The following is a 15,802-nucleotide window of genomic DNA, read 5'->3' on the forward strand; positions in this document are numbered from 1 at the left end:
CATGCCCAAAGCATTTTCACGATCAATAAAATATTATTGCTTAATTTTTTATGGTCTCGCTCAAGTCGGATCGTTTCAATAAGTGACACTACGGCATCAATTGAGCTTAAGTCTTTTGTGAAGCAAAATGGTATAATCTGTAGAAAATTGTGATCTTTGAAAAACTCGTTTATTCAATTAGTATTTTCAAACATTATGAGATAGTTTTTTCAGATAATTTACCCGAAGCGGGCAAGGAAACTAGTCTGTAGTTTTGGTTTACGTTTAAATCTCTCTTTATGAACTGGAATTCTTCTGCAGTTTCTAAGCACGCACGAAAATTGCCTTTTTCGAAACACTTTTGTAATTAACTATTGGAGCACTAGGACGTTATTGTTAACTATCAGTTTCAAGAAAAAATTTCAAATTGAAAGAATCTGCATTAAAATTTGATTTTAAATTTTGTAAGATCTCATAATTTTTAAATATTTTAATCGGTCTTAAGGTTTTTGATTGTAAGTGTTGCTCTCGCATCTTAGCTATGCTGCGTTTTTATCTCTTTTGCTCATTTTTCTCCTATGGTTGAAAACTGTTTTTTGAAATTTCGACTCATTTTCATAATTTTTGGTTTACTCTCACCGGTTAGGTTACATCATTGACAAGTGTGAAAAATTCCCTGCAATTACTTTCAGCTTTTGTGTTAATTTTCATTTAGTAGTGTGATAATTTCTTGTCTCGCATCAGGTGCTTAACGTGTTTTTCTTGCGCGTTATACCTTTCACGGCTTATGGAATTTTTTTGTTTGAGGTAGAATTGCCGAAGTCTAACTTTGTTGTTTGCTCTGTTTTTTACTTTTCCGTTTTCTTTTTTTTTTGCTGGTACAAATTTGTTCAATAACTCAATGAAAAATGTAATCAAATTGAGAAATGCGTTCTCACAGTTAATATGCGTGAAATTGTAGCGATTAACTGATAGTTTTATTTTGACTTCTTCTCTGAGGTTCTGTATAAGCCTAAAGCTAATAGTTTTTATTCTAGAATCTGCAATTAAAAAACACTTGAGTTGATAAATCAAGTATTGTTTTTGTTTCATTACTATAAAGTAATGATGCAAAAGTGTTGCTGTGAGATGTTTTTAACAACCTAGATTTTTAGAAAAAAGTAAATCTAATACCGGTTTTGATCTTTTTGCTTCACTTTTGAATATTTGACAAAACAAAATAATTTTTCGATGATCCGGCAATATTTTTTTTGAAGTCACCGCAAATAATTTGCGTTGCATTAGAAGGAATGATTAATTTTTCCAATGATTTAAAGGTTTGTTCATCAACCGAGCAAGGTGGTATATAAACACATATTAGAAGAAAGTGCTTTGCCTTTGCTATAAAATACCAATTCGGTTTGAAGTGGTTTGGTTTAAAGTTTGATCAATTATTTGTCTCTGTTGTAATTTCCAAACTCGTCTCAATATTATGATAGTCGCTCATTTTGTGAACAGATTTTTTTTCTTTCTTTTTCATCCAAGTTTCAGCTATACCAATTGCAATTGGATTTTCGTTCAAAGTTTCTCTTAATATTGTTAGCTTTTCGAAGTTTTCTGGTAATGATCGCACTTTTTGTCACTGAACAGTTTCCTTTTAAACCTTTTTTTGGATTTGGTCGATTGATTTTTTAGCTCGAAAGAAAAAGTTTTCCAAAAATTATTATTATTTTCAACTTTCTTTTTTTTAAACTTCGGTTAAACAGATGAGTGAAAACAAAAAATGCAAAGAAAATCAATAAAAATAAGTAAATGAATATAAAAAAAATTTAACAAAAAAACAATAAAAAAACATAAAAACACGTTGGTTGACACATAAAATCTGCAAAAACACTAAAGTGACAGGGAGCCCATTTTTTTTCTAGAGGCACTATTGGAGACAAAACAAAGTTTTAGTGGAGAGCGAGCGCGGAACAAAAACACAACTATCGATCAAAACCTTTCAAAAAGTGTCAAAAAACTTCTTTTGTCTGTAATACAAAACTTTGCCCGCAGTGCGAAAATTTTTATCAAATCAGAAAAAAACTTTACAAATTTGCAGAATCAAAATAGCTAAAGAATCAAAACAAGGTCGACAAAACTTATAAAATATTTTGTAAATATGAATTATTTATAGAATGTCTAGATACGCCCCTGAAAGGAACTCGAACTCGGTTAGTCTAAGAAGCACGACTATTTGACAAAATCTACATCCAAGTAGAACAAAATATTTTGGGTAGATGTTTAATAGCAAGAAAAAATCTGGAAAATTATGTGGGCCGATTTTCGTGCCCTCTAAAAAACTAATGGACTAACCGATTTTACTAGTTAAGTATCCATTCGCTCCGTCAATTAATTTTGAAGCCCAAATATTCAGTCTTTTTTCGACAATGATGGATTTTTTTCTCTAATGAATCTTCTTTATTACGAGTGAAGAATTTTGATCCTACACCACTCTCGATCTCATCAAGCGCTGTGAGTTTCTTCTCTGTTATGATATTTTACAAAAAAAATTTTACTTAGGCCTTCTTCAGTTCTTACGTTGCGCTAAGAATCTAACGGGAAATTTTTCGCATAATGGTTTAAAAGTTTCAAAAACATGCATGCAGTTCAGTAGATGTATACAGTTTGTGTCTTTCCCGTGCTAACTTTATTGGGTCGAATTTACACTTGAATAAAAATGTTCTGTATACTTTCTTGAGATCATAATCCAGTTGTTTCATGACAATTAAGTTTGAAGAACCAGATATTAAAACCCCATATTGACAAATAGATTCCACAATTGCTTTGTAAGCAGGTATCGATTGTTTCTAGGATAAATCTTTGCTTAATTGATACAAAATGTGTTTTTTTTACTGAGAATAGAAAACTGATTAGCAAAAAATTATTGTCTGTTCTTGAAAATACCTAAATGATTTCCAATTTTCACTAACACTTATTCATTTGCGCTTTAATAACAACTTTCTGTTTTGACTATTTGAAATTCATAGTTTGTGTTTTATCGGTATCGTATCGAGGGTGAGAAAAAGGTTTTTCGGACAAATTTTAATGCTGAACTTAAAAATGCAGTGTCATCAGCATGAGGGAAAGTATGAGTTTTTGTTTTCTTGAGGATAAATCATTTATGAAGATAAAGAAAAGAAGTAGGCCTAAAATTGAGCACTGCAGCACTCCATAAAAAAAACTTTTTTCAATGGTGATTTTTTTTAAACCAAGATACGTAAACCAAGATATGTAAATATGAATTATTTATAGAATGTCTAGATACGCCCCTGAAAGGAACTCGAACTCGGTTATTCTAAGAAGCACGACTATTTGACAAAATCTACATCCAAGTAGAACAAAATATTTTGGGTAGATGTTTAATAGCAAGAAAAAATCTGGAAAATTATGTGGGCCGATTTTCGTGCCCTCTAAAAAACTAATGGACTAACCGATTTTACTAGTTAAGTATCCATTCGCTCCGTCAATTAATTTTGAAGCCCAAATATTCAGTCTTTTTTCGACAATGATGGATTTTTTTCTCTAATGAATCGTCTTTATTACGAGTGAAGAATTTTGATCCTACACCACTCTCGATCTCATCAAGCGCTGTGAGGTGACTGAAAATCATGAAAACAAATAATAATCTATGCTATTGTCTTCTCGGTGACAGTACAAGGTATCCTAAACAAAAGTATCCCATTTCAAGGTATCTCATAACAAAATATCCCAGTGTACACAATAGCCCGAAAAACAATATAGCCCACGTCATTAGAAACATTCGGATTTTTCCACATGCTACAAGAGGTTTCGTAACAGTAAGCAACCCTAAAGAAGTAAAACGATTTGTTGTTAGAAACCAGCTTATCAAATGAGTCGTATTGCATGAATTTTTTTTTTCAAAAGCAAAAGCCTGACCCAAAATGAATTGAAATAAAAACTTTTTTGGACTTGATATAATGAACTCATTTCACAGAAACTTTAAAAAAAATGATTTTTTTTTTCATAAAGCTCTGTTCTGACCCGAATTTTTTTGGGAAATCTCAAGACTGCACAGTTTGAATTACAAAACAAAAAACTGCCAAAAAGTACTTTTCGTATTTACAACCAGAAAAACGGAACGTTTAATTTACTTCTATTAGCCAGATTGAAAATAGCAAGAAAAATTGGAATTCTAAGCGATTCAACGGAGTCGAATTCTAGAAGAAATTGTTTGCCCGAGTACTTCAAGGAACCACTGATGCGCGTTACTGATAGGTGATCACAAAAACCAAGGTGAGTAGCGAATAAGTTTTCAATCTGTTCCAATATGAATTCTAAGCGTACATTGTGCAGCAGACGTTTGTTTATTGCAGTGAAAAACAGGTGTGTGAGAAGAAATTGTTCTCATTCTGACATTTCCAAATTATGGAAAAAATTGAATCACAATTAAGTTTTACAAAATCGGAAAAATATTTTTGAATGATATATTGACGAAAAATTGATTCAAGTATTGGATTTTCAAATTGTTTGGCAATTCAGAGACGTAACAACCAGCTGAATTTTTGAGTTCAGTTTTTTCTATTTGATTGTTTTTCTACGTATTTGTCTTCATCTCGTTCATTCAAGTAATTCAAGCCACCTATACAAAAAATGAAAACGTGAAAAACTAAGGAAGTTTTTATCTGAATAAGAGTTGAAGACTCTTTTTTCAGCAACAACTAATCACAAAGGACGCCTATCCAGCCAACTGGGATGAAAAACACAAACTCGTTCAAATTATCAGCCGTATTTAAATTCATATGTTAATTTTTGTTCTTATCAGCATTGAGTCGTAACCTAGATACGAAAAAAGTTTTCCTGATAGAAAACAAAACAAATTCTAATTTTTTTAAAAGAAACTACGAGCCATTGCCTCCAAAATTTGCTCAACTTACTCAATTACAATTCAAAAACTAAATCATTATCCGAGTTAACCACGAGCGCCAAAAAGTGTCAAAAACATCGTTTTGTTCTGTTTTCACATTTTTGTCTGCAGAGCAGAAAATTTCATCAAAACAGCAAATAAAAAACAGTGTTTTAGAAGAGCTCGGAAAATAGTCGACCTGAAGCAAAGTCGAAAAAATTCAAGAAAAACTTTGAAAATTGGACCCTGTGAGCAAATACTAGATCCGCGCTTGAAAAGTGCTCTCATTCGGTTAATAGAGGAAGTACAATTAATTGACAAAGTATATATCAAAGTCGAACAGTATGATCCGGCTAGAGATTTGAAAAAGAGCAAATATGCGAGACAATTTTAGAAACTTTGTGGGCTGGTTTTTTCGCCGTCTCATTAAGTAATGGACTAACCGATTCTCCGAGTCTTGTTTTGACAACAAGAGACTTCAGTAGACACAATAACATTATAAACTATGTCAAATAAAATATTCGGCAAGATTTTTCCCCATGCAACAGTTGACGTAACAGCCAGCTGAATTTTTGAGTTCAGTTTTTTCTATTTGATTGTGTTCACAACCCATCAATGCGGTCGAAAAAAGAAACATTTTGAAAATTTTTCAAAAAAAAAAAACAAAATTGAGTTCTGATTAGAATCAAGCTTATCGAATGAGTCTTATTGCATAAAAGCTTGTGAAAAAAATTGACCCAAAGTTATTTCAAATGACAATTTTTTGGACTGATTTCAAAAAATATATATCAAGATTTTTAAGAAAAACATGAAAACAAAAAACACTTAAGTTTAGTCTTTTCGGTGACAGAACAAGGTATCCTCAGCAAAAAAATCCCATTCCAAGGTATCTCATAAAAATATATCCCAGTGAACACAATAGCCCGAATCATTACAGCACACGTCATTAGAAACATTTACACATGCTACAAGAGGTGTTGTAACAGTAAGCCAAACCTTTGAGTGCAATTTTTACTAGAATTTATTGTGTTCAAAACCCATCAAGGTGGTTCAAACGAAAACCAATCTTCAACCTGTTGCATTATGAATTCTAAGCGTATATATGCAGCAGACACTTGTTTATTGCAGTGAAAAACAGGTTTGTGACAAAGATTTATTCTCATTCTGACATTTCAAAATTATGGAAAAAATTGATTCACATTTAAGCTTTTCAAATTCGAGAAAAATACTTTCGGATGACATCTTGACAAATAACAGATTCCATTATTGAATTACTCAGAGTGATTGTCGATTCAGAGAACTAACAGCTAAAACTTTTTTTTTCGTTTCATTTTCTGTTTTATTTCGCGTCCCCACTGAAGGATTCGCTCCACTCTTCCCCTACCCATGGTATACCTACCGTTCTACAGATTGTTACCCTTCCGTACTTTTCATGATACCCATTCTGGCCAAACAACCACAAAATTTTGCAATTAATAAACACTTTGCCGCTAATATAGACTAATTTTTAGGACAAACTGCGCGAGAAAGTTTTTGGTCAAAATTAAAAAAAAACTCCCATTATTATTGGACGAAAAGAAGTCGATTATTGTTTTGAAAAGCCGCAAAAATTAGATTTATTTGACATAAAACAAGTAAGCAGACCCATTTTTTTAAAATTCGATCTTGATTAGATCGCTGCTTTTTGTTTTGAGAAAGCATGATACAAAAATCGAACAACCAAAAACATATGTAATTGCTAACAAAGCTCAAGGAAAACCAATTTTTTTTCACTATTTTGCAGATTAGAATGCATTTTTTAAAAAAACGTCTTATATTGAGGCTGTTTCTAAGTTCATTCACAAAAACAGTTCGTTAAGTACTGCTAATTGGTAGTCAAGCGAATAGAAAGCTCCACAATTTTCGCATAATTTTTTTGCATCTTGTAAAATATTTTCCCTTTTGCTGTTCGATAGTGGAGTTTGCCTTCCTTTGTAAAAAAGTCAAACCGCGAAAAATCAAATTTGAGACTGAACAAAATTTAAGGTTTCTCCTGATTTTTTTAAAAATCATTATGACCTATATAAGAGTCTTCATGACGTTCATCGACTCAAAAAAAGAGCCACACAACCCAAATAAATGATTATAATTCGTTCATTGACAATTTGCAAAAAAAAAGAATTTTAGACATCTATTTGAAAATCAATTTGGAGAGCGAGCTTCAAAAGAAATCATAAGTCAAGCCACTATATAAAAAATAAAAACGTGAACAAAATTTAGAACTTTTTACTGAAAAAAAAGCATGTGATCTGAATAAGTGAAAATTCCCTTTGTTCAGTAACACCTCATCAGAGCTATCGAAAAAAATTATTCTGTAAGAAATTATGTTTACATGTAGGACATCGCTGATAGCAGAGATGAATAAATTGGAAAAACTCGCACACGCACACACATGACAACTAATCAGGAAGAACTTCTATCCTCTCACCTGAGATGCAAAACACAAGCTCATTCAATGTATCAACCGTATTTAAATTCATATGCTGTTTTTAGCTCACATCAGAATTGAGTCGTAACCTAGAGACAAAGTAAGGTTCGCTTGATAGAAGTAAAAAAAATTAAATTCTTTTAAATAAAGTCATGAGCCATTGCCTAAAAAATATGCTCAACCTGCTCATTTACAATTCAAAAAATTAAATCATATTCTCCGAGGTAACCACAAATATTACGTTAATAATATTGAACATTATATACAAAAATTATCTGCTAGTCCAAAGCGATATATAATCAGGATAGCTTTCAGGAACACTGGGTTTTATCTGAAGGAATAAGTCGTAAGCACAGAGGGAATTCAGCACAGTACCACCGAAATCGGAGGGGATATGCGGCAAAACATGGCGGCTTGTAGAAGCTGGATCTTGTTACAACGCAAGTATAAAATGGATTGATTGATTGATTATTGATGATTAGAAAGGATGCAAAGCAAAATCTATAGCACAAAGTGTGACTTCTGGGATGGAACAGAAAGAAAGGATTCAATGTTCCGGAGAACCAAAATTACCCGAAAAGCAATTAATAGAAAATATTCAGACAAAAATTTTGTCGATAAATGATACAAAAATAAAAACTACTTAAACTGGTCAATTTAATTAGTTGTATCCATTGTAAATTAAGCAGATAGAAGTTTGCAAAAGTTCTATTCTCAAACGGAGAGGAGTTTTCACAGGTGTGAGACTTCGACCTAAAGAATCCCTATTTCATCCACAATTCAAGCTGGATCTCAATTATATTTCCTCAGCATATGACGCCGGATAGAGCCCGTATCTGTTTTTACTGAAACCGTATGCCCATCCGTTCTCGTCCGCGTCGGCCAATTTGACAAACTCCTCTCCCGCGTCGAGCGATATTTCATCCTCTTCGTCTGCTTCGTACGAGTAGAGTGCTCTCACCGGGACTCCGTCATGCTCCACTTTCGATTCGTCTCTCACCACTGAAAGCGACAGCAGTTGTTAAAATTAAATCACAAAAGAGACCGCTTCAGTTATCTTGATAATTAAAACAATGAGTACTAGATTTGAGGGGGAGTCCGCTTAACTAACCTACTATCTACTGTTCCATATAGAATCATTTAGACAGTCGGCTACTTGCTTCTTACCGATAACAAAAGCCTTGCCTGTTCAAAAACGTTGCCAGTGCAACATTTCAATCAACCGGAATGGAAACAAAAGCTGATTCAAACCAGATTTGAACCTCTTCAAACAAAAAACCAGATTTCAACCTCCTCGAACGAAAAACATAGCTAGGTTCCGATGCAGAAAAAACTACATTGCTCTTTTTTAAAATGATTTTTGAGACGCAGAGGCGAAGCTACGCTTTCGATACTAAAATGAATAACTCTGATTGCAAATGAATGAATAGGAAAATCAATTGAAAAAAAAACTAAGAAGTTTTTTATCAAACATTTTCATTAAATTAAAAGAAAAATCTGGGAAAAAAATGACCTGCACCATTAGAAACTTTGAAATTAAAAAAACTTTTTGCGGAAACTAAGCCGAAAAAATTAAGCAGACGGACGATGAAAATACGAAAAAAAAATAGCCTAAAACTTTCAGCTTGCAAAAAACAAGGATAGCCGGTTACTGTGTTACGTTTTTTCTAATTATTATAGTTTTTTTTTCGGCGTGTTGTGATCAAAGGACCTGAACAAAAAAACTAAAGACTAGGCATATTGGATAGGTATAATAAAATACGCAATATAAAAACAATTCTGGTAGAAAAATTAAAAGAAAAAAGAAAATTTAAAAAAAATTCGAAAACTTTTCAAGTTTTTTTTGCAGTTTTTTTGAAAATTTTGATTCACAAAGGCGCTAAAAAACTCAAAATTAACTTATTCAACGTTATTCAAGTAAAACTAAGTTTTGCGTTTTAAATTAAGCTATTGTAAGCTTTTTAAGACTGCTCGCTCGCTTTATTCGCTCGAAACAAAACAAAAAATCATAAAATTCAAACCGAAAATTCACAAATTTCAAGTTTTTCGCAACACTGAGACGCTCAATGTATTTCGAATCACGACGGTAAGGGCTCCAATATGATATACCACTCAACCCAGTCCGATGATAGTTTGTGGTTCCTTAGTTTGCATGGAAAACAAACAAGACCCGATTGAAATCGAACTCGAGCTGGTCGCCTCAAATATAGTTTCACCTCTGCTTCAAAATCTCCTTGGAATTGAACTTATGGCTCATTTCAACTTTGCACCCACCTTTGAATTTCAATTTAGAAAAACTCTTTTAACTTTCATAATACAATGAAACTTGGCATGGTGAACTAAAAATTGTGAAAAAATTTGATCTTCATACCTTACATAGTAACATTACGCTTTCAGCCATAATAACACCAACAATTACAAAACATCAACAAAACTGCTCGTATCAGGGCAACACCTTGAATGTTCCGACTGTCCATAAACTGGCCTCGAATAGTTTTTGCTTAATCAAGTATTGAAAAACTATGAATTTTAAGCTGAATATTAAGAATCGTGTATGGAATTGGTAAGACCAATTAGCCTGCCTCAATTGAATTTTGAAGAATTTCGTGGTGCATGTAATTCGCCACGCGTAAATAATGCGCGTTAAAGTTTCAGCATCAAAGTATCCCCGCGCTCTTTTAGCCACGTTAGGCTATTAGTGAGCCTTTCATAGCAAATTTAAGCCAGTATAGTTAAGTTATGAGCGCGCCCCTTCTGGGACCACGAAGATCCAACAATCGAGCCCACGAGGGAAGTAAAAAAGAGCCAAATTTAAATCAGAGCAAGTAAAACACGTTATCTTTCCACGGGCGAAATCTGTGAATAAAATTATTTACGGGAAAAAATCTAGTACCCGGTCGCAACACCCTTGCCAATCGCAAGGGTAATAACTTGATATTCTACGGAAACCGATGCTTGTACTTTTTGGTGATAAGATTAAAACCAAGACAGCAAAACTATTATTACATCTGTTAAAATATCATGCATGCGAAAACTCGCTTACAACAAACTCAATAAAATAAATTTAAGGTGTAGAAAACGATTTTTTAAATTTAAATCAACACTGCTTTTGACGAGTATAATTACGACAAAACACAATGAAACTTTCAACTTTGAAGTTACAAATCAAGCATCATAAAACTATTGGATAAATATCAGAAAACTCATCATTTTTTTATATAAAATTAACCAACTTTTTTTCAAAATACCATTTAAATATATGCCATTGTAGCAGCCATGTATTTTCTCAGTCGAGATAGCTTTTTGAGTGATTTTGCATAAGAAAAATAATTTATTCGTCGGAAAAAACTAACGACCGAAAATTAGTGACAAACCACCTTTTTCATCGCAACTTCACAAGACTGCGTGTTAGAATGACAGGACAATTAGACTTTTAAATGCAGCAGACAACGTATTCTAGCATTTTTGAACATAAGATCTCGCCCTTGTAGTGCTGTGGGATTTTTTGCTGAATTATCTTCAAGTACTAAATGATAAATCAACTATTACAAATCTCTCTCTCTCTCTCTCTCTCTCTCTCTCTCTCTCTCTCTCTCTCGTGCGTTTGCAGCTGCGTGTAAATTATTGCTATTCTACTTTTCTCAGCTGCTGAACCACAAAAAGTATTAAAAGTGATTTTTTGAAGTGATAAAATAACTGTCCTGTGCACGACTTGGTCAGAAAATCAATACAATTGGTCAATTAATTAAGGAGAAAAAGCAAAAGATTGGAAGTCAGTTATTTCTACGGCTTCTTGTAAGAATAAAACACGTTCTTTGAATTACGGCTTCTTGACATAACTAACTCTCTACATTAAGTTTCGAATTATCCACGAGAGAAAGAACATAAAAGTTTTGCAGCTCTTCGCCGCTGTTGCGTACCTGCTTAAGAACTAGATGCAATTTTTTGGTTAGGTAACGTCGCCTCACCCTCAAGCAACGAGCACAAATCATGGTGGGCCTCGTACAATCAATTGAGAGGCGAAGACGTAACCACCTCACCATCTCTCCTTTCTACCACCTTCATCACGCTACGTCACGGAAACTGGGGCCATTCCCAACTTTAAATTTCAAAAACTCTTGGATAAATGTGCTTCTGAATGAAATTATCAGTGCTTCACTATACGGCTACTAAAACCAGCAAAATTCCGCAAGGATCCACATAGGGAAAAGTGCACTGCACAAACACACACAAATAAATGCGCAATATGTAGCTCCAATAGTTAAAAATGAACTTAAAAAGGAAAACAAACCAAGAACACGGAAAAGATCCGTGACAGAACATAGCCAACAAACAGTTGGAAAAGAGTCAATGAACACAACAGAAATACTGGATTGTTTTCTAAAAAATTTCAACTTTCGAATTTCAAAGAAAACAAGAGATGCCCTTAAGCTTATTCGAACTTCTGGAACAATTTAGGATATTTAGACAAAATAATTTCAATTTGAGAAAACTGGATCAATAAATAATTTTTTTATTTCGCTGAGAAACTTTAAAAATCAATTCCACTATCGAAACAAGAAGTTTTCGTGACCATTATACTTCTGCTGTTCGATAGTGTTTTTTTGCTGTTCTTTGAACAAAGCAAATGAACTGAACAAAAACCAAAAGCCAAACCGCAAAAAAAAATTGAGACTAAACAAATTTTTCCTGAAAAGAAAAACAAAAAATCATCGCGACCTATATAAGAGTCTAAAATACGTTCATCGTTTCTTTAAAATCAACTTGAATACAGGGTTGAAGCTGCGCTTCGCAAACACTTGCGAGAACACAACCAAAAAGCAGCTCTATGAAGTGAAGTAAGAAAAAGTAGAAATAAGCCTCGAATTAGCAAAAACTCGGCTACGTGTAGGATTCGAATCTGCGACCTACTGCAACAAAAAGACTGAGTCTCACGCACTATCCTTTCAGCCATGTAAGCTTAACAACCGACAAACACTAGTCACGAATAAAGCAGCTCTATATGCTAATAAATTGCCAATCGATTCAGCAAGTGTCGCCAAATACAAATAGACTCAGTTTTGCAAGTAATAATTTGGAATATAACCAACTGAAATCATCCACACTAACCTTGCATGTCACAAATTGCAAAGCATAAAGACACATTATGTAATAAATATGCATTTCAAAAAATTGCGAGATATATTGAGTTTAAAAGTTTCTGAAAACGAGTTTTCATTATTGTTATGTAGTTTGAAACAAATCACTTTTTTCGGTTCATTTGATGAATTAAAACTGCATTAACTGTGTTAACTTATTATTATTCGAATGTCAAAGCTGTAGGGGTGCCCCACAAGTGGCAACAATATTTGCGACTTACGTTGGAAAAAAAGAAGGTTCCTACAAATACACTCGATTCGCATGTGCAATAAGCACCACCTGCGGAAAAACAAAAATCTAATCTAGCAGAAAAATTTATGACATCATTTAGCTTGCGTTATTCCAATATTCAAATGATTGTTTCAGATCTTTAAAATTTGGACTAATGCGCTGCACTCAAATAAATCAGACATACACATAAAAGAGCATAAAATTGCGCACAATTTGGTCCAGCGAATTGTCAAACTCCCAAAAAATTAAGCCTCTTCACAACTGCTCACAGGTTAAATGCGTTGAAAGTAAAGCAAGTTGATGTTATCTGGCAACATATAAAACGATCCCTCAAAAACTATGCAATCGATGAACTTTACCCAAAAAAAAGAATCTGCTCTGTTCAGTAAAATTTCTCTAGAATTCTTTAAAAAATATAGTAGAATTTTCTACACAAGAGCTAACTATAACTGCGAGGGCTCTTAACTTCAACTAAAATGAATTTAAAAAGTTGAAATTTCTCAGCAGTTTTATCTGGCTAATTTTATTCAGATCTTCAACTAATTGTAAAAAGCATGTTTTTATTAAAAATGACAAACCCTTTACGTCAAAAATTGCAGGTAAATCTCTCTCGGCATTCAAGGTCCGACATCATGAGAAGTAATGTAAACAGAAGGGCTACTTTGATCACCTAACTATCTGGATAGAAAACAATAGCAAGTACAAATACTCTTCATTCTCTTCTAGAAAAAAAACATTAACTATAAGAGTACAAGAAGGGTTGCACTATACATCTCATGAATATAGTAGCTACCAGAGAGTTGGAGCAGTGTTAGATCAATGAAATCAAGTTGACCAAAAAAAAACATTTTGAAGAAATAAAAAATATCAACTTTAATTTTATGATCGACACTTTTTTGATAAAACTGACCAATTTGAAAAAGCTGGTCCAATGGATAACATTTATATTCCGCCTGTAATTAAACTCCATTTTTGAAATTGGAATTCTTGCACTTCTTCCAAGCCATTTGAATTTTCGTTAAGGGCGAGCGTAATTTTCCTTCCGTTTAACAAATTAATACGAATTGAAAAAAAAAATTACCAACAGACAGTTGGAAAATAGTTAAAGCACGCAATGAAACAAAAAAAAGAATTGTTTTTTGAAAAAATCTCATTTTTCGAATTTCCAAGAAAAAATTATGCCCTTAAAGCTCTTTGATTTTCTAGAACAACTTATGATTGACATTTTTTGTTAAAAATAACATATTAAAAATAACAAACTGGATCAATAGGTAAAATTTTCATTTCGCTGGGAAATCTGAAAATTAAATTCCTTTTTTGAAGAAAAAGTCAATCCCGCTTTTTGTGATCTTTATACTTTTGCTGTTCGATAGTGGTGTTTGCCTTCCTTCAACAGAGAAGATATAGTGAACTTAAAAAGAAATCAAAAATATGAGAAACCAAATTTCAGCGTGAACAAATTTTGACAGACTTTTCTGAAATAAAAAAAGAAAAAAATCATCACGAACTATAAAAGAGTCTGAGCTCCGTTCATCGACTCTCAAAAAAAATCCATATTCCAATTTGATAAACCTTGCTTATCGAAAATGTAGCTAATAATAACACAAAAAAAGCCTATATTCCAATTTGATAATGCTTGCTAATTGCAAGCGTAATGAAGACTTAGTTCCGGTTATCTTTCTACTGAATCACAAGCACCCCTTTCTGAAACCAACAATTATTGAAAAACTATTTGCAGAATTGGTTGCATCTTCTGACACTTTATGGTACAAATCAAATAATAAATGAACCAGCTACACATTTAGGTGCAGGTTTACGGATAGAACATTCCGCTCACATCTGATAAAGATCGCTGTAAAATCAAGAGAAACAGTGTTTTCAGGGCAAATCAAATATCAGAAAAGAGAAAACTTGTTCATTTTACTGGATTGGAGATAATAAAACTAAGCCAACAGACAGTTGGAAAAAAGTCAATGAAGGTAGGTAAGCAGAAACAAAAAACCGACAGATGCCCTTCAAGCTCTTTGAATTTCTACAATAATTTATGATTGGCAACTTTTTGATAAAATTTACCCAATTTGAGAAAACTGGATCAACAATTAAATTTTTTTTAATTTTGCTGAAAAATCTGCAAAAAAATCCTCTTACGAAACTAGAAGTCCGTCGCGTTTTTCATGACATTTACACTTTCGCTGTTCGATAGTAGAACTTGCCATCGTTTAACTGAACAGAACTTGAGAAGAAATCAGAAGTCAAACCGCGAAAAAGTGATTTTGAGCTTTAACAAATTAAGAAACTTTTCCTGAAAAAATCAACGAAAAAAATCATCACAACCTATATAAGAGTCTCAACAACATTCATCGACTCTTGATAAAAATAAATCAAAATCAAATTTGAGCATGAACAACATTTTTTTCTCTGAGAAAAAAAAATCAACACAAGCTAAACTAGTGGACAAGATTTAGCGCAAACTCGGGTTTCTACCCCCTAAAATGCCTGTTTTCAATATCAACTTTGGACAACGTTCACTTCGAAAATCAGTAAAAAATTGTACATAGACCGAGAGAAAATGATCAGAGCTACCTTCTATGAAGTTATCAAAGTATGGTTTTCACACAGAGGCGAAGTTGCACTTCGCATACTCAAGCAAACATATGTTCAATAACGCTACTGGGAAAAACTGAATAAGTAAAACATTGTGTCTACAAAATTTCTTAAGTGACGCACGCCGATTAGGACGCATTAGCAGTACCAGTCAATAGAACAAAAATTACCAACTAACATGTCTCAATTTATAGAGCAGTCTTTGGAGCAGTAATAACATGAAAAAATTAAATGTGATAAAAAGAGATTTTTTTTTAATTTGAGATTTTTTGTAAAAATCATCCCCTCACACGCCATATTAAGTACAAAGTGATAAATTCCGCTCCTAGTAACAAATGAATTACGGCAAACCAGCTTCCTTCAACCAATTTGGAACGATTTCTATGACGGATTGAAACTCCGCTTACGCGTTAATAGCGCGAAATATATCGCGCGTTAATTGCCCTAAATTGTACATGGCAATTTTAAAACCCCCTGTAGCTTTACAAAAAATGATC

General features: G+C 33.1%; 2 protein-coding genes across 3 annotated transcripts in view; one reads left to right on the top strand and one right to left on the bottom strand.

Annotated features, from left to right (window-relative positions):
• Positions 1-15,802, top strand: part of LOC134847739 (uncharacterized) — a 569,481-nt gene that overhangs the window by 316,346 nt on the left and 237,333 nt on the right. The gene's annotated exons all lie outside the window — the stretch shown is intronic.
• The window catches only part of LOC134847759 (protein kinase C and casein kinase substrate in neurons protein 1-like), a 29,821-nt gene continuing 21,467 nt past the window's right edge, over positions 7,449-15,802 (bottom strand). Inside the window, exon 7 of the mRNA XM_063864966.1 lies at positions 7,449-8,333. Coding sequence (XP_063721036.1) covers positions 8,128-8,333 — 206 coding nt within the window. The 3' untranslated portion in view covers positions 7,449-8,127. The remainder of the gene's footprint in view (positions 8,334-15,802) is intronic.

Source organism: Symsagittifera roscoffensis, chromosome 1 (genome assembly GCF_963678635.1).
Source record: "Symsagittifera roscoffensis chromosome 1, txSymRosc1.1, whole genome shotgun sequence".
Classification (NCBI taxonomy): Eukaryota; Metazoa; Xenacoelomorpha; order Acoela; family Convolutidae; genus Symsagittifera; species Symsagittifera roscoffensis.